The following is a 25056-nucleotide window of genomic DNA, read 5'->3' as shown; positions in this document are numbered from 1 at the left end:
TCCGTTCGCGTCTCTGAGCCAAAACGAAACCTTAAATCGCGAGGCGGTGTTGCGAGGCGGAACCCTAAATCGCGGTGTTGATGTTGCGCGGCGATGATGATGACGCTCTACTCCGTTCGCGGTGTTGCGACGCGTCTCTGAGCCACCATTTCTCCACCATGATGATGCCGAGGCGGAACCCTAATCACGTCTCTGCTCCCGTTTCTCCACCCATTTCTCTATTGTACCAAACAAAGGAAATGATTGTCAATTCTCCACCCATTTCTATTTCTCTCCAATTCCATTTCTCTCCCATTTCTATTTCCATTTCTTCCCATTCTTTTTCTCTGTACCAAACACCCCCTTAAGGTATTTTAGAAGGAATGAAATGGATAAGGTAATGAGCCATTTCATTTCTTTGATTAACCGAACACAATTTTTCCCATTCTCTCATAATGGATCATTTCATTCAGCCATCTATTCCTATATAACAAACGCTATCTAATAATTAGACAATCAATTATTAAACACTCTAAATGTTTCATTATCAATTATTGCATCAAATACTAATCAATAAAACAAAATCACATGTTACGGTAACATGGTTTGCTTCGTTTCTCATTTTGATGACATTATATTATTTTTCTTCAACTGCATAATAAGCAACCCTGGATTGTTTAGTTGGGAATTGGGATAACTTCAGTATTGTAATGTGTATTTTATTATTAAGATTAATCTCGAAGAAATTTTCTCATTTTTTCATTACATAGAAGTATTTAAGACTAAAATTTAGTGTTAAATAAGGTGTCTTAATTTTAACGACTGTTATTAGTCACTAAAATATGTCACGTAAAAAAACATTTCTTAGTACTGTCAGCAACTAAAAAAAAGAGTCCTAAATACCAAACATCTTAGACTGAAACATAAGCCCCTAATACTTTACTCACAATCTCTAATATGTTCCTTCTATGTTTGAGACATGCGATTAGTCGATATGCATTTGAGTAATTTTTCATCACATGTTTGGGACTGGAATTCAGTCGACAATAAGCTTCCACCAAAACCGTATATTTTCTAAACACGTTTGGGATTGAAATTTAGTCTCAAATAAGATGTCACAATATTAGCGATTGATTATAATCACATAAAAATCAGTCCCCTAATATTTTCAATGACTGATAGATTAGTCCTAGACACTATGTATTCAAGACTATTATATCATTTTATGATAATTTAGTCTCTGATAGTCATTTTTCTTATAGTGAATTAATAAATGAAATTAAGACATTTAATGAAATGTCATTTTTGCTTCAAAGATTTGGAATGCTATCGGTCGTTGGTTGGAGGTGTCTCTTCCGGGTGATAAAGGGCCTAAAAGTTTTTTAGAATGTTTGGATTCTTCAGGATGGGTGAAAAAGAAAAAGGATGTAATTGAGGTGATTATCTATACGGTATGGTGGACCATTCGGAGAGCTCGGAATGAGATTATTTTTGGTCAACCCAATGATAACAAAGACACTCTATTTGATTCGATTGTTTCAGTTTCGTACTTGTGATTATCATCTCGTAATTGTAAGTTTTATTTGAACTGGGTGGCGTGGCTCAAAAACCCGTTACTTAGCATGTAATTTTTGTCGTGTCCCGGTTAGGTTTTCTCTCCGGGTGTGGTTTTATTTCAAGCTTGCCTTTCGAAAAAAAAAGACATTTAATGAAATGTAACTAAATACTATTGGCAAAGACAAAGTCTATAAACACTTTGGGCGAAAGAGCTTGAAAGGTATTGGGTTCAAGTATCGCACACGACAAGAATTAAAAGAAATTCGTCGTTAAAAATTATGTATATACAAATAACAATAGATGAATAATTTTATCTTAAGTTATACCTACTTATAATAAAAAGGAGATTAATAAATGATGAAAATCACTTGGAATATCATCAAATATATTTTATTAGCACACCAAATACTTTAAATTATATATATAAAAACTACTTTCCATCAAAAACCAGTTTGAAATAAAACATGCGATCCGAACTTGAATGTTTGACAATGACATCGGACATCTTTCCTATTCAGTTTTCTATTTTTCACACAATGAGATATGGCGTTGCATAGATTAGTAGGCGGGCGGGCGTGATACCGCTGAAATGTTTGACCGTAACTCCTGTTGGACCTCAATAATCATGTTCACAATATGTCGTGGACTTCAAATTTTTTACGGCCTGTATTTATGTTTCCTGCTTTATGTGTTTAGCAACTTGGGTAAGGTAATGTTATGGTAAATCAACCTCACGATATTTGATAGGCCTTTACAATAATTACATAATGAATAATAAATAAAAAGTGCTCGGAATTACCAACTCGATTTATGGCTATTGCTTGGAGTGACTTGGGATAGAAGAAACCGATTATCTTGGTGTGCAAGTATTTAGGTTATTTATAGATAATTATTTTATGAAAAAATTATTTTAGTTTTAGATGGAGATAATTATTGCGTTTATTTTATTGAAACCTGAATATATTCTAGTGTATTTAAGTTAGTCTATATATACCGTGTTTAGAGTAAGGACGGTTGTAATCAAGTTTTTTTAGTCGGATTTTCTTGATTAATAAACATTGGGAGTTAGCCAGAATATCACATTCTTCTTCTTTGTTTGCTCCTATTCATCACATCGAACAATACTCTGATTACAAAGATCATCACAAAAATATATGTATATATAACACAAATGACATGTCCTTACTTTATCTATAGGCATCACTTTATCCCAAGACGGGCCTAGGTGGTCAGCACCGGTGTCAAAGTCGTAGGAAAACAAGTTTTAGTCATTTATTCAGTTGTCAATAGATTCCGTGATCGAAAATCACTTATAGATGCTTTGTTACTCATTTTTGCTATCAAACAATTACCGATCTACCATTATATATGTTTTTTTTTGTTTTTTTAATTGAATTATCCAGTTGTCTCGACTCACTTATTAAAATACCACTTAAATTCCTTCTAAAATTTAAGTTGTCTCGACTCATTTATATGTTAACTTTTGATAAAGTATAGATTGTTGTTTCCTGCATATCTCTCATATTAAATAATAATGATTTTATATAAATAAATATATAAGGGTATGTTTATCACTTCGCACAAATTAGATAAAAAAAAAAGTTAACGTTTATCTACTATAGGGATCGTTGGTATTACGTTCGGGAACTACTTGTCTAAACCTGTAACTTTTCAGAGTTGGGAATTAAAACCAAAATTTGAACGTTTCATATAAACCATCTGTATAATTAACTCAATAGTTTATTAAAAATTTTTAAAGCGTAAGAAAAGTTCAATTGCAATTTGAATGTAATCTTATAATATAATTTTATTATTCCTAAATCTTTATTAATTCTTATTTCATCAATGGCTAATGACATCCAAACACACAAGCCTCTTAAGAAATTGCTGACTTACAATATGATGAATTTATTGTGTGTTATGTAACAAACTCATCACATAGTTGTTTTTCTTGATATTCCAATGAATGGGTTAAAATGGTCTGAAGACCAAATATATGGATTTGAGACTTAATTTTGTTAAATCAATTGCATTAATACTGCATGGTTATTTGATTTCTAATATGTATATAACTTATAAATATGTCAACAATCAAAATTCAATACTTAAATTTAGGGATGAGCAAATTCAGTACCAATCGGTACTAGTACCGAATTTTCTCATCCCTAAATTTAAGTATCTGGGGGCCAAAGTTTTGAGTTTCGGTATCGAGACCGGTACCGGTATTTTCTGATTTTTTTTACCTTTGGTACCGGTACAAAAAATTTACGGTTTTTGGAACTAGGATTTTTGGGACCGGAACCGGTCGGTACCGGTAGGGTACCATCTCATCCGTACTTAAATTAAACTTCGACACGGTTAAGTTTAAATATAAAACCTTAACAGATAAGCTAAGTTTTAATAAAAGAACAATGGAAGCCTTCGTTGTCTTCATGTTTGAAAAATGCTTATTAGCTTATTGGTGTTTTCAAAAAGCCAATAAGTTAAAATGTATTTAACAATCATAAAAATCTTTTTTATTTTAGCTTTCCAAAAGCTTTAAATCTTGGTTTTCAAAATGGCTTTTTGAAAAAACCAATAAGTCAATAAGCATTTTTCAAACTCAATCCCAAACATGCTCTTAATATCATTTAACCAACAAAATAATTTAACAAACCCAATTCCAACAAAACTAATTTGAAAATTAACAAAAGATTTTGAAGTTGTTTTATGCTTTTAGCATTAGTTGTTTAAAAGTTTGAAACATTGGCCATCCGGTAACTTTTTTCGGTTTTTTTTCATAAACATACCACCTAGGAGTGTGCGTGGGGGGTTTTTAGCTAAAACTAAACCGAAAACCAAAACTCCGGTTTTTGGATTTTTGAAACTGTTCGGTTTTGGTTTTTTCAGTTTCGGTCTTTTCGGCTTTTTCTATTTGAGCTTGAAAAATTGTAGACCGAAAAGAAAGTTTCTGAAAATAAGGAATTTAAGTATAACTAGTTTTGTTAATTTTTAACTAATAAACTATTATACATTTGGCCAAAAGTATTTGGGTTGCATGTTTATTAAATTCTTATAAATTATTTAAAATTAAAAACAAAAAAATAAAAATCTAGAAATTCGGTTCAGTTTTTATTAAATGCAAAACCAAAACCGACTGCAAGTTCGGCTTTTACAAAAACATAAACCAAACCGTCGGTTTTTGTTTCGGTTCGATTTTTTCAGTTTGAAATTTTCAATTTTTTTGGATTGTTTTTTTCGATCTCTTGCACACCCCTACCACCAATTAAACCACGATGGTGCCACTAAAAGTGAATTACAGTCTGTCAATGATCAAATTTCATGTTTAAGCTTATTTATATAAACTTAAAAGAGTGGATTATTTAAAATTTAAGTTAAATGGTTAGGAAGTCTACATGAAAATTTATTTTTTTTGCAAATAAAGAAGAAAAAGTTAAGATCACGCGTGCTATGAGAATCCTATTTTTCATCTTTTGTATATCAAAAGAAATAAGGGATAAATAAATTGTAAAAGGATCAAAAGTACCTTGCTTCAACATCACTCAAACTCAATGACCATATGTGTATTTTCATGTTAATTCTTTATAGTTTTTATATACATCATGTTTCATGAAACATATATAAAAGTTGTTTTAAATTGTAGACTTGTGAATAAATAAATAAATACGGAGATATCTAATTTATAGTATAGCCAAATTGGTAATGTAAGTATAAACTAGTTTTTAGATAATTACAACGTGTTATATCATCTTCCGCCTTGTAGAACCATACCGTTCCTAAAGGCAGCCCACCTTGTCGGATCCAAGCTAAAAGTTTACGGGCGCATCCTTTTTTCCCTTCCCCTCTAGCATCTCTTACCCGGTGTTGTCTTTAAAGACGAATTTCACCCTTACTCTCTCCTTGTCATGTCCTCTCCATCTACTCGGTCCAAGGACGTCTATGGGCATCATAATTGGAGATGATTATATAAATAAAAGCAAAACACATGTCGCTTGATTCATACATCGAGTTTATCATTTATGCACTTTAAAACTCATGAAATAATTTAGGATACACATCGTAACTTTTAGTTTTCACTTTTTTTTATAGCTTGTTCATATTGTTAGAATGAAATGTTTTTATATAATTTGAATTGCCAATACGTTAAATTAAACGAAATGAAGAATCCTATAGAATAAATCTCCCAATTTGGCTTGTGAAACAATGGATTTCATATTTGCATGTAATTGTTTGAATTTGAGCTATTTACAACCAAAAAAAAATGTAACTTTATGTAGTAGGAGTGGCTCTGATACCATTTCTAACATTTGGTTCATCTAACCATCAATATCGTTCACTTTGCCCCATATGGATAGCCTATTCAGGAACTCACGGATTTATTTTAGTTGTCCTACTGGAGACTTTTTAGGGGGTGTTTGGGATTCCTTATTTTACCTCCTTATAACTTTTCATCAAGTTAATAAGTTACAAAAGTGTAACTTATGGAACTTTTTCTCTCACAATATAAGCAATCCCAAACACCTTATTACTTTTCAAAAAGTTAATAAGTTATAAATTGGTGAAAATAAGCAATCCCAAACACCCCCTTAGTAGGTCATCCACTCTAATGCTGCTCCCACATGAGCACGATTAACGGTGAAGTATTCATATGCTCAACAACTAACTAAGCCCAAAATGTATTAATGACTTAAGAGACAAAATATTCCTAATGAACCAAAAATTTCTCATATCCACGGTCGATATAGGATTTGCCAAGGGTATTACAATTGATCAGATAATCTTCTCGGTATCATTATAAAGGGTAACGATAGTTCACCCACCATCGTCTCTCACTCTCAATCCCTATATAAACATCATAGCAGCAAGGAGTTGATGGTTATGGGAGCCACGATAGTTGTTGACGTTGTGTGGGTCTAAGGGTTTGCCAAATAATTGTGATTAAAGTGTTAAATTATCATCCCTAAATAGATGGTCACAAACTCACAATGTAGGGTCAGTTGCATGTTTAACATAGTTCAGAATATTTTTTCTGAATTAGGTGATTTAAAGAAAAAAAAATTGGTTTTAGATGGTTAACTAGTATTTAATAGGTTTAGGTAATTTGCTATCTTAGATAACGGATTATGAGTACACGTCAGCATACATTTCAGGTGGCTGTCCACGTCATCCAATTGTCAGCAAGTGTCATCCATATGGAATCCGCTATCTCAAATAGCGCATTACACAAAGTCCATTTCCCACATTACCATCTGGATAACTGCGTAATCTGCTATTTGAGATAGCGGATTCTACATGGACGATGATGTGGACAACCACGTGAAAAATAAGCTGACATGTACTGTTAATCCGTTAACTGAGATGGCAAATTACCTAAAACCATTTTTTTTTTCTTTAAATCACCTAATCTAACAAAAAATTCCATAGTTCAAGCGTCAACAATAACTTCTAACATCATAAATCCTTTAAGGTGTGCCATGTACATAAATAATAGACACACACTACACTTTAAGATGTACCCTTGTCTCAAAAATATATGAACTCACCTAAGGCCTTACTAATAACACCCATAACACTTATTAACATTTTAGGATTTACTAATTAGCTAATCAGTATGAAAAATAAAATGTAGGAACATAGATGATGTTTATATATCAAGTTTTATTTGTAAATAAATGACCTAATTATTGTTGTAAATGCATACAATGAATCTAATAAAATAGAACTCACTAGATTAAAAAAACAAAACACTATCTTGTTTTATATTGAAAAATAATTTTCTTATAGATTACAATTTGCTTAACAAGGGAGCATGTTGGACAACAACCAATCATAGTTTATAATACTAATTGTTTTTTTCTTCTTTAATTCAACATATACCATCACCTCTTTATAAACGAAGATACGTTTTCCTCTATCATAGTACATTATACAACGCATAAAATAAAAATAAACGCAACCTTGTATTAATAATCAAAATAAAAAGATAAGTAGTTTCCTTATCCATTAGAATTTAAGAAAATCAAAATAAAAAACTTTATATTTCGACCATAAATAACTATTTCCATATAATTTATTTTAGATCCTTAATCTTTACTTTTCTTAATCATAAAACTACTTTAAACACTTGTAACGATACTTGAATCAAATAAAATAAACACTTGTATTTTGGAGCATTGAACTCTGAATCAACACATTTAGAACAATGAGTCCTAGATCTCCGTAGAGTTGGCTCAATGCTTCTCGAGGCCTAAATCGAACAATTAAACCGGGGCATTTTTTTAGGACGCCTTATAATTTGAAGGCCTAAAGCCATAAAAATTAATAATAGCAGCCATAATTTTGGAGATTTTAAAATTTGAAGCTTAAAGCACATGTCTTGTTTGGCTTATGCTAGAGCCGACCCTAATCCCAATCATAGCATCCGGACGCACTGGCACGTTAAGGATCATGCGTCATGGATCATATGAAGCACCTTCGGAAACACTAATAACAGATCAATAAATCATATATCCAAAGTAATCAACCTCGAATATTTGTGACTATGTATTATGATTAAAGGCACAACACAACCTAACAATAACTAATATGTGGCTAAGGCAGCACACACGCCATTATCATTGGCTAGCATTGCGAACCAATAGCAAAGCCTCAATAAGGTAGCCTAAAGGAATGACAAAATATTTGAAAATACGATATATAACAGACTTGGGACTACATGTCAACCCAATAGAAAAGTCCAAAGATAGCTCCTTGTAAATACACTTTCCTATCGGTTAAACCAAATAGTTAGAAATTCTCTCTATTTCCACTAGAGGTGGGCAAATAAACCGGTTAATCGAACGGGTTTGAAGCTGATTAAAGCCGAAGGTTCAGAACCGATTTGTAATTTTCTCCACCAAAACCGGTTTCAAACTAGTTAACCGAACCGAAACCGGGCAAAACCCGAACCGAAACCAATCGTAACATTGTAAGAAACCGATTTCAACCTGAACCAAAACCGATTATAAACCGGTTTTGATTTTCATTGACCAAACCGAACCGGTTTGAGTTTCAAACCGGTTTGTGCACCTCTAATTCCCACCCTCTTAACACTAAATATGCACGCATTCTCTCTGACGCCAAAATTGAGTCACTAACAAATCGTATCGAGTATTGACTTGAAAAGTGGACATCTTATCAACAAGCTATTCAGTCGTTCATCACATAAAAAAAAGCCTCATAAAATGTTTTATGCTCGAAGTACAAATATAGTTAAACTAGACCAAATAAAACATAATAAAATAACATTTAAAAACTTAAATTATAAATAAATTATATCACGATAAATATATTTTATTAATTTTTTATACTTATCATAATAATAAATCCTCGTATCAATCAAATACAAATACAAATACAAAAATAATAAAAGAAAAAGAAAAAAAAGTTAAAACATTAATTAATTGAAAAATTCTCAAAATAGCCCCTTTTAGAAAGAGAAATCCCAAAATAGCCCTTTTTTCCTCAAAATCTTTTATAATTTGGACTGTCAAGACGCATTGGGATTTATTAAAAATAAAGATGAGATTTTGAAAGAAAGTCAGGTAAAAGACGAGATTTGGGGAAATAATGCCGTGCAAGTCCAAATTATTTGTAATCTTGGAGCAAAAGTTCAAATTTTTCAAAAACTTTTTTACTCAAAAATACCGTCTTGAGAGACTGTATTTTTATGTTTCCTACCTTTCCCGTCCATATTTTCAAAGTTTTAAAAAATATATTTTTTACAAATATACCCCTTAACCACCACCACCACCTTGAACCACCACCACCACCTTCCAACTTGTCACGTAATCACGCAACCAGTTCCGATTTCCACCGCCGCCGATCTCCGGTACCATTTCTTCCACCGGCGCTTCATCCTTATCGCCGGAAACAGCTCTCCAGAACCGGTTATGAGATTCCGGTTGCGAGTTACACATCCTTATCGGCGATCTCCGGTACCATAGATAAACAAAGACCAAAAGCTTAAAATTAAGCCAACATTTTGGAGTGATAAAAACAAAAAAGTAGTATGATGCAGTACATATAATAAAAAAGATAAGATAAAATGAAGCTTACCCTAAAAGGTGTGTTCATCGCCGTTAAAAAATGTTTATGATTTGGGGAGATCGACGACAAGGATGTGTAACTTGTAACCGGTTCCGGAGAGCTGTTTCTGACGATAAGGATGAAGCACCGGTGGAAGAAATGGTACCGGAGATCGGCGGCGGTGGAAATCAGAACTGGTTGCGTGATTACGTGACAAGTTGGAAGGTGGTGGTGGTGGTGGTGGTGGTGGTGGTTAAGGGGTATATTTGTAAAAAGTATATTTTTTAAGAATTTGAAAAATATGGACGGGAAAAATAGGAAACATAAAAATACAGTCTTTCAAGACGGTTTTTTTGAGTAAAAAAGTTTTTGAAAAATTTGAACTTTTGCTCCAAGATTACAAATAATTTGGACTTGCACGACATTATTTCCCCAAATCTCGTCTTTTACCTTACTTTCTTTCAAAATCTCGTCTTTATTTTTATCTAATCCCAATACGTCTTGACAGTACAAATTATAAAAGATTTTGAGAAAAAAAAGATCTATTTTAAAACTTCTCTATCTAAAACGGAATTTTCCGTTAATTAATTATTCTTCTAATAAGGAATCCATTGATCCATCCAAAACCTTAACAAATAAACAACACATTAACCGACCATCCATCCAGTCAACCTACTTATCTTTTATACGACACCGTTCCGATCATCTCCTTCGTTAACGTTTATCAACCATCGGACGGATCTCAAGATGCGCCGTGGCTCGTCGAAGAAAGGCTCGGCTAATTCGACGACCTCCACTAATTCTTCCGCCATGGATCTCTTTCGCTCTGGTATTCTTTACTATTTATTGCTTTTAATCTTGATTTTGTTAATTAAGTTGCTTAGCTTAGGTTTTACCGTTTTAGGGTTTACTTTAATTCGTTCGATTTGTTGATAGTTTAATTAATAATTGATGGTGATTTAGGTAAAGCTTGTTAGTTTAATTATAATTAAATTGGTAGGATCAATGTTTATATGCTACAAGACTTCATTTTTATTATATATGTCATAGGTTTTTAGCTCCCCCATAGTTGTTTATAGCGAATAGCGGATGGTTGTGAGTAGTGACAAGCTGCCTATACGCTACGTAGCAATAGCGGTGAAATAGCGGGGGCTATTTTATGTTTAGCGATACACTAAATATTTTATATGTACATTATATCCAAATATGGGCGGTCCGCGCATATAAGGTATATAAGTGTGAACCCTCGGATGAGCAAAAGTGAAATTGCACTAATTTTGACGTTATTTTACTATTCTCGTGAAAATAACGTTAAAAGTGGCGGAAGGTAAATCAGGCATCATGTGGTGGCGTTGATAGTCGAAAGACAAGGGTACCTGAACCAGTCGACCGGGGTCCCGATGGTTGAGTGTCATGTCCCTTAGTCCAAGGCTTGATGCGAAACTACTATCGAGCCGGGGGTCTCACCGGAAGCAGCCTCTCTATTCCTACGGGGTAGAGGTAAGGCTGTCTACATCTTACCCTCCTCAGACCCTACCATAGCTTTGCTATTGGTGGGATATACTGAGTACGATGATGATGATGATTATATCCAAATATGCTATTTAATATGTATATGTAACAAAATAATAATAATAATAATAATAATAAATCATGCTATTTTATTCATATGCTTTATTAACCCAAAAAAAAAATCACCTAAACAAGATTCGCTATGGAGGCACCAAAACCAGATAGCGATGAATCAACGCTTCGCTACGCTATTCACTATGGTTCCTGCTATGAGCACTGCTAACAACTATACCCAAGTAGGGCTTTCAAAAAGCTCGCGGCTCGAAGCTCAGGTTCGTGGCTCGCTCGATAAAAGCTCGAATAAAACTAGCTAAAAAGACTTGATTTAAAACAACCTGAGCTGAGTTGGATCATTTTTGTAACCGAGTCAAAATCGACCTAAGCTCGGCTTGGGTCATGGTTTGGCTCGTTGGCTCGATCTTAGGCTCGTTTAACTTCAAAATCGAGCTAGAGCCTAGCTAAGCTGCCTCGTTTAATTTCGAGCTCGAGCTCGAAACCACCCTGGCTTGAATCGGGCTCGACTTGTACAAATAAGCTTTGTAGAGAACATACATGTACAACCTAAAGAGCCAGTTGTGCATTACTCTGATTCATAAAAACCCTCGGTGTCTCTGGCTGTTTTATAGTGCGCCTCAGGTGCGCTTTTATACACTGAATACTGATCACTTGTAAAGTTGTAATGCATGCAGTATCAGATAACCATGAAGAATGCAATTTTGTTTGCTAGAACTTGTATCTTAGTTGTATTCATGTTATCGAATCAATATTCTCTTCATGCAATCTCTACTCTTCAGTTTTATATATTAAACATTGTTAAAAACAGCATAGTATGTAGCAGTTATAGATTTAACCTTCTTTTTCAGCTTCGGGAAAGGCTGCAACCAAGGAGTTAGAACGTATTGATCAGTTATTCTATAATTATTCAAACGAGTCTTCCGGCATGATTGAGTAAGTGCAAGCCTTTTGTTTTGGTAGTAGAATACTAGAATATTTGCTTCTTCGAGTTCTTTCGTATTTTGTATTTTTAAGTTTTTATTTTTCTTCTTAATACATTATTGTTTATGTGAACAGCCCGGAAGGAATAGAATATCTCTGCTCTGATCTAGAAGTTGAACACACAGATGTACGGATATTGATGCTTGCTTGGTATGTTCCACATTGTTTTTTAAAACCATATTTTGTGTCGTTTTCGTTACTGATTGGTTTATATTTTCCAGGAAAATGCAGGCTGAAAAGCAGGGATACTTCACCCTGGTAATAAAACGAGTTTTATTACACGACACATTGTTAGATAATTCTTTAAATTCGTGTTAATTAATTCATCTTTTTACAGGAAGAGTGGCGAAAAGGCCTGAAAGCGTTACATGCTGATACCATACCTAAACTTAAAAAAGCACTTCCCGAGCTGGAGAACGAGGTATTTTTCGTATGACTTTCTTTTTTAAGAACACTTTTAATAACATAATGATAATGATAAAGATGTATGTGTAACTGTGATGCTAATCTGTTTGTTATTTTTATGTTCTTTAAAAGGTTCGCAGGCCATCGAATTATGTCGATTTCTATTCTTATGCATTTCGGTATTGCCTAACAGGTACAATAAACCTATGATATAGCTTTAAAGTCTTATGGTTCTCTCATTTTAATTGCTTATTATTACCTTTTTTACGCTTATATAGAGGAAAAGCAAAAAAGCATAGATATTGAGAGCATATGTGAATTATTGGAGCTTGTTTTGGGGTCACAGTTTCCTCAGCAGGTGGATTTGTTCATTCAATATCTAAAGGTGAGTCAATTATATATCTTCTTAAGCTTGTAAATGAACTAAACGAACATGAACGAAGCATGTTTGTGTTCAGTCATTTAACTTCAGTCGAACAAACGATCAAACACGAACAGTTAAACGAATGAGGTCTTCTTGTGCATGTTTGTCGTTAAGAGAATGAGTGTGTTTGTGTTTGTTCATGTTCGTTTGTTAATATTGTAAGCGTATGGTTCATGGATGTAAACAAACGAACATAGATGAAAAACATAATTGAGCAAGCCTAAATTTAAAGTAAACATGTACATACTTTGGGCCTAAAAATTTATTAAAACCACACATAAAAGTAAACTAAATTGTAATGGGCCTAAATTTTAACTTAAACAAGCATAAACTAGCGGACATAAATGAACGGATGTAACAGGCGTTCGTGAACATATATGAACGAACAACACTTGTGTTCGTATTTGTTCGTTAACTAAATGAACAAATTTTTTTGTTCATGTTCGTTCATTTATTAAATAAACGAACTTCCCGCCTAACTGTTTACTAACAGTTTACTGAACGGGCGGCTCATTTACAGGCCTGTATTTTATGTTTCATTTGTTATAAAACAATTATGGTTATGACATTATCATTCATACAATTAACCGAATACAAAAATTATTATGAAAATTAAAGGAGCAAATATGAAATTATGAATATTTTGGTACATTTTGCAGACACAGATTGATTATAAGGTCATAAACATGGATCAATGGATGGGATTTTATAGATTTTGCAATGAGGTAGGCAAACATATGATTATTTTTGCCACATTTTATTTAACAACATTTAGTTTCTTTTCTCTAGGCATTAAATAATTGTTGTATTACAGATAAGTTTTCCAGATTTCAACAATTATGATGAGGAGCTTGCTTGGCCTCTGATTCTGGACAACTTTGTTGACTGGGTGAAGTCAAAACAGAGCTGATCAAATTAATATTCTTGAGTTTGTTTTTATTAATTTTATAGTATTAAGGATTCTGCTAAAACATATGTTGCATGGAATACATCCTCATCGCTTTATGAACATTTTATATTTTTGTGTAGAGGAAATGAGTGTTTTTTTTTTGAAGAAGAATTGTTTCTTTTCATAAATCCAACAATATTATCTACAAGTTTGTCTTTAATAGGCCGTACTTTTAATTTGGTCGATACAGATTGTGTTTTATCTTTTGTACAGATTATGGTTTAGTTTAAACGTGTTAGGGTCATTTTCGGTCAACCCACTGAATATGCTTAGCTAAATGTGTCGTATTCGTGTCAACCGTTGGGTTCACAGGTTGACTGGTTATGTTTTTTTTTTAATAAAGTAGTTACTATTCTTTATGCCAAAATCTTGAATTAACAGCAATTGGTTAAGAAAATAACAAAATTATTAAAATTTGAATTTTAAAGAATTAATATGAAAAAAAAATATATAATAAGTTTTTTTTTCATGGGTTAAACAGGTATTCTTGTCAACCTGTACGTGTTTGGGTTTATATGTGTGACAGACTGACAGAATTCTCGAGTCCGTGTCAGATTTGCCCTGCCAACCCTCGAACATTTGTTTAGTCAGCTCAGAACTGGTTTACAATATTGGTTCTTAGTTTCTCAATGTATCTAATAAGACCCCATATGAGCCTCAATGCTTTAATGGGTTGCCATTCATTAATCATGGGTCAAAACTCATAGCTAGCAAAGGAATCCTATGAAGGATGTTACAACTATCAGACCTAAAGTGGGTCCCAGGTACATGTGTTGTTTGAGCTTTCAAAGGTAAAGGGAAAAAAAAGTGAGAAATAAAGGAAACATGAGGTAGGTAAGAGTAACCTAAAAAAGCTAAATAATTTATCTTTCTTAAATGTCTTATTATTTGCTATTATTGTGTCTTTGGTCCTGACCAAAGGAATATCATTCATTTTTGAGGAATTATTTCACCAACAGTGGGTGAGATTTATGAATATTAGTTAAGCAAAAGCTAAGGTTGTTGTAAAGATATGGTGAAAGATATTATATTGTTGTGTGATTGGTAAGCTTTTATTTGCGATCCAACTATACATTTATAGTTAATATAGGTTTTTTTTTCTTTTTTATTTTGTATTTTGAGGCTACTGTCTCTTTAGAGGTTGCAATGTGACGAGTTTGGGTCAAACTATGGTATTTTGCGAGTCGTATATGATTGTAAAACCGTATTCTAAATTCGATCTAATCACCATCGGGTACCTTATTACTAATTAACGATCGAGTTCAGGTTTTCCCAATTGTTGATCTTGTTTATGATAGTTTGTGTTTATTTCATGAAATTCAATGGAATTAGAATCTGAACTCCATTTTTTGTTGTGTTTGGTTTAAAGAATTTATTGGGATTGAGTACCGGTTTACATTTTTTGTGTTTTGGTTGTCAAATAAATTGGAACTAATTCAATCTAATTCCAACCTAAATAATTCATTTGGTTTAGTACAGATGAATAAGTTCAGTATCGGTTTCTAGTAATCGGTGCGGGATGACCAAATAATATCCTTGAACTGAACCTTTTAGAAGATTAAAATTCTCATAACTGTCATCGTTTTTGACAACCCAGCCCGCTCCCATTTTCACCATTAGGTTATGGTTTTTACGTCATTATTATACTCTTTCTTTTTGCATAATTGAACGGGCCTACATTTCTTTTCACGTCATTAAACAGTGCCTAAGCAATACATCATAATGATAACGCTTGACCATACGCACCGTATGTAAATGCATAGTTTGAGGGAGACAATGGATTTGCCCATGTTTGAATAGTGTCATTTCCGAGAATTGTGAAAAACTTTTGGGCTAAAGGTGAAAATATTTTTGGCATTAAATTAGTTGAGTAATTGGGTATTACATATTTTTTTTAAATAAAATATATATAATTTAAAAAAATAATTTTTGACCTATCGGGGTGTCGGGCCCAGGTCGGTCTACCACCTAGCCCTGCCTCATAGCCATCACTGGCTTTGACAGTATATATAATATTATAAAATAATGTTTAAGGAGCGAGGTATTGTAATGTAGCATGAGAATCCATCATTTCAGCTACCACAATAGTAGATTCCATTACGCTCTTTTCCTGAAAAGAAGGTAGTAACTACTTGAGTCACATAAGATATGTGCCCGTTGAAGTTAGGCATCAGCTTTAGTTCGATATTTAGTTGCATTGCATGGAATGTTTCAAAACATTTTTGAGTTATAATGTTTGTTTTCAAGGTTCAACTTGTTAGGTGAAAAACAGTTGCATAGAATAATAATTACAAAAGCCTTCTTTGAGAAGCAAAGCCAGAACATGATGATTACATAAATCAATCAAAAACTTTAAATAAAAAGAAATTAACTCAAAAGTTTGATTACAACTTGTTAGGATGATTTAGAAGAATCTAGAAGGTGATGGTGGAGGAAGAGAAGCTGTGATTCTATGACTTCTGCTCGCCCCTGCGGACGACGATTTCTCAGACTCCGGTGAAAAACTACACGTCGAAGTCGACATACTCCTTAGCTTCCTCGTCTCGCCTTCGTTATGCACTTTGTTATCTTCAATTCCGATTTTAGTTGAACTTATACTCGCTGGAATTATGCAGTTGCACATAAAACCTGTGACAGGTAGACAAAACATATTGGGGCCCATAGACTTATTTGTTATTATAAATTTGCTATTGGTGGGATATAATTATGAATATCTATATATTGTAAGGAACCGTATTTAATAATAATCAATTCAGTCATTCGTACCGATTCTAGCGAGGCGATTGATCCAACTAGGGATCGATTTACGGGTGAGTCGAATGCATACATCATTGCAAAAGTGATTGCAGTTTTTGGTGATGAGATTATATGAAACTCCTTTGTAATCATCAGTTAGCTCTTCCATAACTGCTCTTACCTCTCTTAGTGTCTTTTCGGTCCAGCCGATCAGGATCTGCTTCCTGAACGTGAAACCTTCGCATTGCTTCGGTTCTCCCTCGAAAATTCCTGTCGTCTCTTGCTCGTGACATCCGAACGCGTACTCAACTCCATGAACTAATATCACAAAAACAAAATTTTGAGAAAAAAAAACCCGAAAATATTTTGTGGGTCATGCTATTGCTACACCCGTCCACAGAACACTTAGACGGCCGCTTTAGCCAAAAAAAAACATCTAAGTTTGAAAATTATTAGTCAGGACAGCCGTTTGAACAATATTCGAATGGCCACTAGGGTCAAACTTTGAAAACTATTGGTTAGAACGGTTGTTTGAACAATCTTCAGACGACCATTCTAACCATAGACGGTTTGAAATATTTTCGTCAAAACAATGTGTAATTAGATGCCGGATGGTGTGTATATAAAAGAATCAACCAAACCTTGTACGCCTGAATGATATACACCGAGGCCGAGCCAATACGCGTAGCCATTCATGGAGGTAAGATCGTATACATTGAGGTATACTGGCACCGAACCCTCCTTCCGGCATTTTGTGGAGTTTCCTCTACACAACATTTTTCAGTTGCAACTGATTATAGCTTCCTGTAACTAACTAATGTTTTGAAAATATGAAATGCATTGGATTTGAATGCAGATGTTGAAATTGAATTAATAATTGAGATAATAAACCGGAGAGAAAAGAATCGATGAAGTTGGTGTCTCAGTTAAGATATTAAGTATAGCATCCTCTGCTTTTTGGCGGGCCACAAGCCCACAACCCTTAAAAAGATAATCTATTCATAAATGCCACAATTTTAAACAGTATTTTTTAACAGCATTTTTTTCCTAGTCGACTTGTGACGGAATTCAATCATCTCCGGTCATTTGACGCTTCGAAACCTCTCGTAGACGGAAACCCCAACAACGAGGTGAAAACATGCATCTCGACGCAGTCTACAAGGCTCGAAAATGGCCGTGGTAATTTAAAAAACAGTAATTTTTAATAATGCCTGAATATGGGCTTTATCTCGAGGTGTAAACAAGACGAGCCAATCCCAGATCTTGACATGGCTTGAGCTCGGCTTGTTCTAGCTTATAAGAGCTTGTGCTCGAGTTGGCTCATTTCGAGCACTTTTTATATAGCTGGAGTTCAAGCTCGGCTCTGAGTCGTGCTTTTAAGCTCGAGCTCGTCTCGTGAGTTTTGTTTTTAAGCTTGGCTCGGACTCGGCTCTTATATATATATTTTTAATTTATATATGTTTTAGATTATTTTATATATTTTGAGAAACCGTAAACAAGCCTAAGCTCGAGGGGTCTCATTTGTAGTACCTTAAACGAGCCAAAGGTCGACTCGAGCTTGGTTGTGTGGTGGAAAATTAATAAATAGAAGTAAAAGAGAGTGAAAACCTAAAATACACAAAACCCGTTAAGACACGACGAGCCTAAACGATCTTTACAAACAATGCTTGAGCTCGTTCTCAATACTAAATGAGCGTTAAGGTCCGGGCTTGGCTCGGGCATGATAAGGCTCGACTCAATTCAAGTTTTTTTATTGATCTGATTTTGAACGGCTCGACAAGCACACGCTACACACCCCAACTTTTTTTTTTCCGGGCTAGTAAATTTGCAAAATTAAACTAGAACTATAATTCATATTTGGCGTTTTCTGACATTTAAATAATAGATATAATGTATGATTCTTAAAAGAATAAGGTAAAGTTTAATTTTTATAAAGACAGAATTACAAATTTTGTCCTTTAAAATAAGCCAAATTTCGGTTCGTGTCCTTTTCTAAGTTTCCTTGCAGGCGGTGTACTTTAAACTTTTTTTTCCTACAAGTTTTGTCCTTTACGCTAACTGGGTTAGAAAAAGTCAGTTAAATCCCATCACGTGAGTCGCATGTGAGGGTACTTTTGTCCTTTCTTATATCTCTGCAACTAAGCCTCTGTATCACTCTTCCCCCTCTTTTCCATCAGTGTGTCCTTCAATCGATTCAATTCTCCGGCGACGCGACTCAATTAGGGCTTCAATCAGGGCTTCAATTAGGGCTCGTGTCCGACGCGACTCAATTAGGGCTTCAATCAATTAGGGCTCGATGCGAAATTCAAATACCAGGGCTCAATTGATGATGGCTTACTGTGTTTGTGGCAAGGTAGCAGTTGTTCGAACTTCATGGACTGATAGAAATCCAGGTCGTCGGTTTTTCTCTTGTCCGGACATGGTAAGTGTGTAATTCGATTTAAGTTCCAGTCAATTGTTTATACTTCATGTTTCTCCTCTTTTCCAGACATCGGATTGCCCCTTTCTTGGATGGCGTGACCCACCAATGTGTGAACGGGCATTGGAGATTATCCCGGGCTTATTGAAGTCGAAAAACAAGGTTGAACAAAGTTTAGAGAGTTATAAAGAACAAGCAAGGAAGATGAAGAACAGATTGGTCATTAGTTGGATCATTTTCATTGCAATTGTAATTGCAATGAAAATCTAACTAGTTGACTGAATTTGAAGTTGTTGACTATTTGTATTTTGACTTTATTAGTTAATTTAGGACTTTATGCAGTTTAAGTATTATGTATTTTGACTTTATTTTGGATGTAATTTTGGATCCCTTTTAAGCAATGTATCATCAGTTTATTTTGAATCTTTGGTTAGTTTATTTTGGACTTTTGGATGGATTGAATACACAATCTGCACATTGTGCACTATCTACACATGATGCACAATCTGCACATTGTGCACTATCTACACATTATGCAGAATCTGCACATTATGCACAATCTGCACATCATACACAATCTGCACATCCATCTATCTGCACATCATGCACAATCTGCACATTGTGCACTATCTATCTACACATCCATCTATCTGCACATCATGCACAATCTGCACATCATACACAATCTGCACATCCATCTATCTGCACATCATGCACAATCTGCAATCTGCACATCCATCTATCTGCACATCATGCACAATCTGCACATTGTGCACTATCTATCTACACATCCATCTATCTGCACATCATGCACAATCTGCACATCATACACAATCTGCACATCCATCTATCTGCACATCATGCACAATCTGCAATCTGCACATCCATCTATCTGCACATCATGCACAATCTGCAATCTGCACATCCATCTATCTGCACATCATGCACAATCTGCACATTGTGCACTATCTATCTACACATCCATCTATCTGCACATTGTGCACTATCTATCTACACATCCATCTATCTGCACATCATGCACAATCTGCAAATAAGTAAAAACTGCCAAACCATTACATGAAAAACTTAATACATCCATAACAACTTAATACATCCATACAAGTGTTTGAAAAACTTAAAATAAGTCCAGACAACAACTTAATACATCCATACCATGAAAAACTTCAAAAAAAGTCTAACAACTTAATCTGCAAAAACAGTCATAAAAATATCCATACCATAAAGTCATAAAAACTACAAAAACAGTCAAACAGTAGGCACATTAATCTGCAAAATTTTTCATGCATGATCTCTTGTTGTGACCCTTTTGACCACATGTCCCACAAGTGTTTGATCCTTTTGGCTTTGTCTTTCTCACTGCCTTCACTTTCTGGCCTTCACCCTCCACAGCCTTTCCCTTGCCCTTTGCATCAACCTTTGACTTTTTCCTTGAACCACCATCTTCCCTTTCCACTGCTGACTTTTTCCTTGATTTCTTTGGCCTTCCAGTTTGCTTTTTTAATTTAGGAGCTGTGATCTGGATTGGGACTTGTGATGTGGGCCACATACTCTTACCATTGATGGGATACACCTTGTAGCTATACACTGCCTTCCACCTATCCATTGTGTAAATTGGTTTGACAAATGTTTCTGGCCTGCCAACAGATCTGTCATGTGCACCCTTCAACCAAATACATGCCACCACATGTCTACAAGGTATCCCAGTTATCTCCCATCTCCTACATGCACATGTACTTGTGCTCATGTTCACTACACACTGATCACCATATGGACCTGTTACCTGATAATGATCCTCACCGTTCCAATGCACAGAGTACCTATCATCCAAATATGTAAACCATTCACATCATTTACAAGACAAGTAAATATTCACATACAACTCACCTGCTTGCTTCCTTCTTCACTGACTCCATAATTTGTGTAGCATATGGTGTTAGTAACCCTGATGACCTATCAATTACCTTCAACACAGTAACAATCTTCCTCATCACATATTCTCTGATGTATTCCAGCAATGTGATAATAGGCTTGTCCCTTCCATCTACCAGCTTTGAATTGAAACATTCACACATGTTGTTGGTCAACACATCAGACATTGCTCTACCTATTATAACAAAACACAACAGATAAAGGACAAAACTTGAAAGTTATGAGAGAATAAAGGATACAAAATTAAAAACTTACCAGAGAAGTGTGACCTTGACCATGTTTCTGGTGGGATCTTAGATACCCAAAGATGACACCTTTTGTTCAAGTTTTTTAGGTTGTTCATCTCTCTCTGAAATTGAAGAATCTTCACTATCTTCATCCCCACCTCCATCCCCACCTCCATCCCCACCTCCATTGTAATCCATATCCACCTCATTTGTAGGCTGCACACCATATCCACCCCCATCCCCACCTCCATCTACATCACCATTGTAATCAATCTCCACCTCATTTGTAGGTTGCACACCAAAAGAATCCTCTCCAAACATAGGGTCAAATTCTGGATCCTCATGACATATATCAATCTGGTCTTGTTGTTCAACAACACCAACATTATTCTCTTCTTGAACATTCACATTTGCATCCTGTTTGTCTTGTTCCACAACTACCTCATTTGTGCTATCTTGCCATTCCAACAACAACATTTTCTTAACTGAGTTTGCTTTATCTAGTACGACCTCGCTTGCAAGAAACTCCTCATTTGTTATCTCTTCAATGGTAAACTTTGAGGTTGAGCAGAAGTATGTGTGTACAGAGGTGAACTCATGCTCAACATACACATTCATTAACTGATTAAAAGCTCCAATATACTTAGCAAATCCCCTAACATCATCATCACTTCCCAAAGCTCTAAGCCCCCAATCCAAATCTGAACCCGGTACTACATAATGGTAGAATCTAACCTTATCTGTAGGATAGGATAATTCAAGCAAGATTCGATCAAGCTCGTGAACTGAAAACTTGTCAATATCTAGCATGTCAACATAATGGACAACGGCTCTCTTATAAACCCGTCCTGGAAATTTAGTGAAACTGCCACCATGGTGCATCTTGATCGTGAACAAATGTGGATTATTTACTATACAAACAAGATTAAACAGCTGTTAGTTAAATAAACCCAATTATAAACCCTAAAGTTTTAACTTACCATAAAACGCATCAGCATTTGATTGTTCATCAGCTTCACGAATGTAGAATGGAGGATGAGGAGGATCATCCATCTTACGTGTTTAAGTTCTGAGAATGATGTGCAATTGATTGAAGCCCTAATTGATTAGTCGCGTCGGACACACGAGGGTTTAAGGTTTCTGATCGCCGGGAATTGATTCGATCGACAGGGAGGGGGAAGAGTGATACAGAGGCTTAGTTGCAGAGATATAAGAAAGGACAAAAATGCCCTCACATGCGTCTCACGTGAGGGCATTTAACTGACTTTTTCTAACCCAGTTAGCGTAAAGGACAAAACTTGTAGGAAAAAAAAGTTTAAAGGACACCGCCTGCAAGTAAAGGACACGAACCGTAATTTGGCTTTTTTTAAAGGACAAAATTTGTAATTAGGTCTTTTATAAATACAAATGTGAGTCTCAATGTGAATTATTGATAATTTAGTGAACACAATAAAAAGTGTCTTTTTTTAAAAGATGTTTAAAGATATTATAAAGTAATAAATTAAATGTGTTTTATTAATCAGAAAGTAAGAGGCCGATGATTATGTGTGGTGGAGAAGTGTGATGCTAATCAATGCAGGGTGGAGCTTCAACAACAACAACAATAATAATAATAATAATAATAATAATAATAAAAAAGTAGGGGTTATGATTTAACATCGCTTATTTGATTAGGAAAAGACCATTTGAAAAGCAGAGTAGCGGTGAGGTCGCTTATTTAGAGTAGTGATGAAGTCAATCATTTTATTAACTCGTTTGTAACTGAGCTTATTTAGAGTAGGGGTGAAGTCACTCGTTTGATTGTCAAACGACTATCTGAAAAGTATGGGCTATGATTTGACATCTTAACATGTAACAATCGTTTGACTAATCATCAAATGGCCGTTTGAAAGAGGGTGTGGGATTAATTGGGGGTAACGCGTGTATAGCATATTAGTAGACCCCAACGTCAAAACTTAGAAAAATAAGCGACTCATCTAGCCGAACTACAAACTAGAGATCGCGTTAAAACTTCAGCTCGTTAAGAATAAATGACTCGTATCAACCTAACTCGTTTAACTTTGAGCTTGAGCCTAAGCTAAAATTCGCTTGATTTAGGCTGCTTACTATAATTGTTAAGTAGCACGTCCTAGTTTCTCATTCATGACTAAGTTGCGTCGATGATTGATCAAAAAAGTTTTGTTTAAAGAGTTGTACAACGTGTTACGTGTAGGAATGAAACTATTTTCATATTTAGTTTGTGCAATATCGTTTTAAATAAATATAATTAAATGTTAAATATATAACAAGAAACAAGACAAGATTAGTACCCTTTGGTCCCTCCAATGTACATGAGTACATCCCATATACATCTTTGATATCATCTGACATCCGACATCCGCCTTTAAATTATGAAGAGGTAGGTCCCAGCAGAGCCCAGTTGGACCCGCAAGACTCACCTTAAACAGGGACGTCTGCGCAGAGACCAACTGGATCCGCAGGACCAACCATGCTCAGAGACGTGATGTCCTTACGCGCAGTACGCAAGCTGGTCCCGCAGGAAATGCCTCCCAATGGTGAAGGACTCCGCCTGTCCCCGCAGCCTCGGATACAAGCCATTAGGGAAGGCCACCCGCGCAGCATGGCTACACGCACAAGGCACTTAGCTCTCAATCGTTCAGTGTCACCTGAAGGAATGAGCCAAGCCGGGAGCAATCCCGCACAGAGGCGGGAGGGGGAATACTCCCGCCCAAATAAGCCAGTCCGTATACTGAAGGATCTTTTACTGTACCTGACGAGGTATGGGCAAAAGATCTGATCAGAGATGCGACAGCTCACTGACAGCAGCATGGCAGACAGCACGCCACAGCACTGTGACCAATAGCCGCCGCCTACCCACCAACTCCTGCCATACCACGTGCCTAGCCTGTAGTTGGCAGAAGAGGAAGAGTGCACGACACGCCTGCTCTGTGTCAGCCGCTACCTATCCACCACTCACAGGCAGGGCACGTGCATAGGTTACAGTTGGTAGCGTGTTGGGCCGGCTAAACCCCTTGGAAACCTACCTTCGGCTATAAATACCACAAATGGTATGACCATCTCATCTTATCATATCTTATTACATTATCATCATAATATACCTGATATCTGCTCTAGCAATCTCTTAATATACTTTTATATTTAAAGAGCAATCTAGTCTGATTCTCACGCCGGAGGGTGGTCACAAGGAGGAACCCCCCCCTTCTCAGTGACGAGCTCACGGTGTCTGTTTTGCAGGTTATCAGAAGAACCATCTTCCAAGGGTCTAACCCCTCGTGGGAAACATCTCTCCAACCCCCAGGTTACCAGTAACCTGTCGGGGGTCCGGTTAGTGTTTCTTCATTGGCGCCATCCGTGCATAAAGCTAGAACTACAATTTTCTCCAGTTTTTTCAAAACTTTATACAAAAGATGGTTAGAGAAATTCCGGTAACCACAACCCCAGCTATTGGGGGGAATACCGGCAACACAGTTTTTACAAACACTACTCCGGCTACCGAAGCCGGAGCAAGTGAAGTAAATTTTACGAACACTACCCCACTTACTAAAGCAGGGGCAAGTGCAGTAAATGACCGCCTACTGGGATCCACCGATACCCAGTTTGAAAAACGAAGACTCCCCCGCCAGACTCTCGACGAAGTCAAGGCATGGGCGGAGGCACGACAAAAGGAATTCCAGGCTGAGTTGAACGAACGCTTGCGTTCCGTGCAACAGGCCGACGAATTCGAATACTGGGAGGATGACTCGGAGGAATCCGA

The 25056-nt window shown here is 35.6% G+C and overlaps 2 protein-coding genes across 2 annotated transcripts; one reads left to right on the top strand and one right to left on the bottom strand.

The window, feature by feature from the left end:
- The first annotated feature begins 10345 nt into the window (after positions 1-10345).
- LOC143551901 (uncharacterized) lies at positions 10346-13934 on the top strand. The gene is made up of 9 exons (XM_077042244.1): positions 10346-10432; positions 12039-12123; positions 12247-12321; positions 12393-12429; positions 12509-12592; positions 12709-12769; positions 12855-12961; positions 13660-13725; positions 13815-13934. Exons 1-9 carry the CDS (start codon positions 10351-10353, stop codon positions 13908-13910), a joined length of 693 nt encoding a protein of 230 aa, XP_076898359.1. The 5' UTR covers positions 10346-10350; the 3' UTR covers positions 13911-13934.
- A 2283-nt stretch (positions 13935-16217) lies between these two features.
- Positions 16218-17548, bottom strand: LOC143551890 (deSI-like protein At4g17486). The gene is made up of 3 exons (XM_077042236.1): positions 17327-17548; positions 16716-17003; positions 16218-16577 (listed from the first exon to the last, which is right to left on the bottom strand). Exons 1-3 carry the CDS (start codon positions 17460-17462, stop codon positions 16354-16356), a joined length of 648 nt encoding a protein of 215 aa, XP_076898351.1. The 5' UTR covers positions 17463-17548; the 3' UTR covers positions 16218-16353.
- Positions 17549-25056: the final 7508 nt, after the last annotated feature.

Source organism: Bidens hawaiensis, unplaced genomic scaffold, assembly GCF_021521415.1.
Source record: "Bidens hawaiensis isolate Kalapana, Puna unplaced genomic scaffold, B.hawaiensis_p1.1 tig00001016_1, whole genome shotgun sequence".
NCBI classification, from domain to species: domain Eukaryota; kingdom Viridiplantae; phylum Streptophyta; class Magnoliopsida; order Asterales; family Asteraceae; genus Bidens; species Bidens hawaiensis.
The sequence above is the reverse complement of the archived record's forward strand: the minus strand, read 5'-3'. Positions and strand labels throughout refer to the sequence as shown.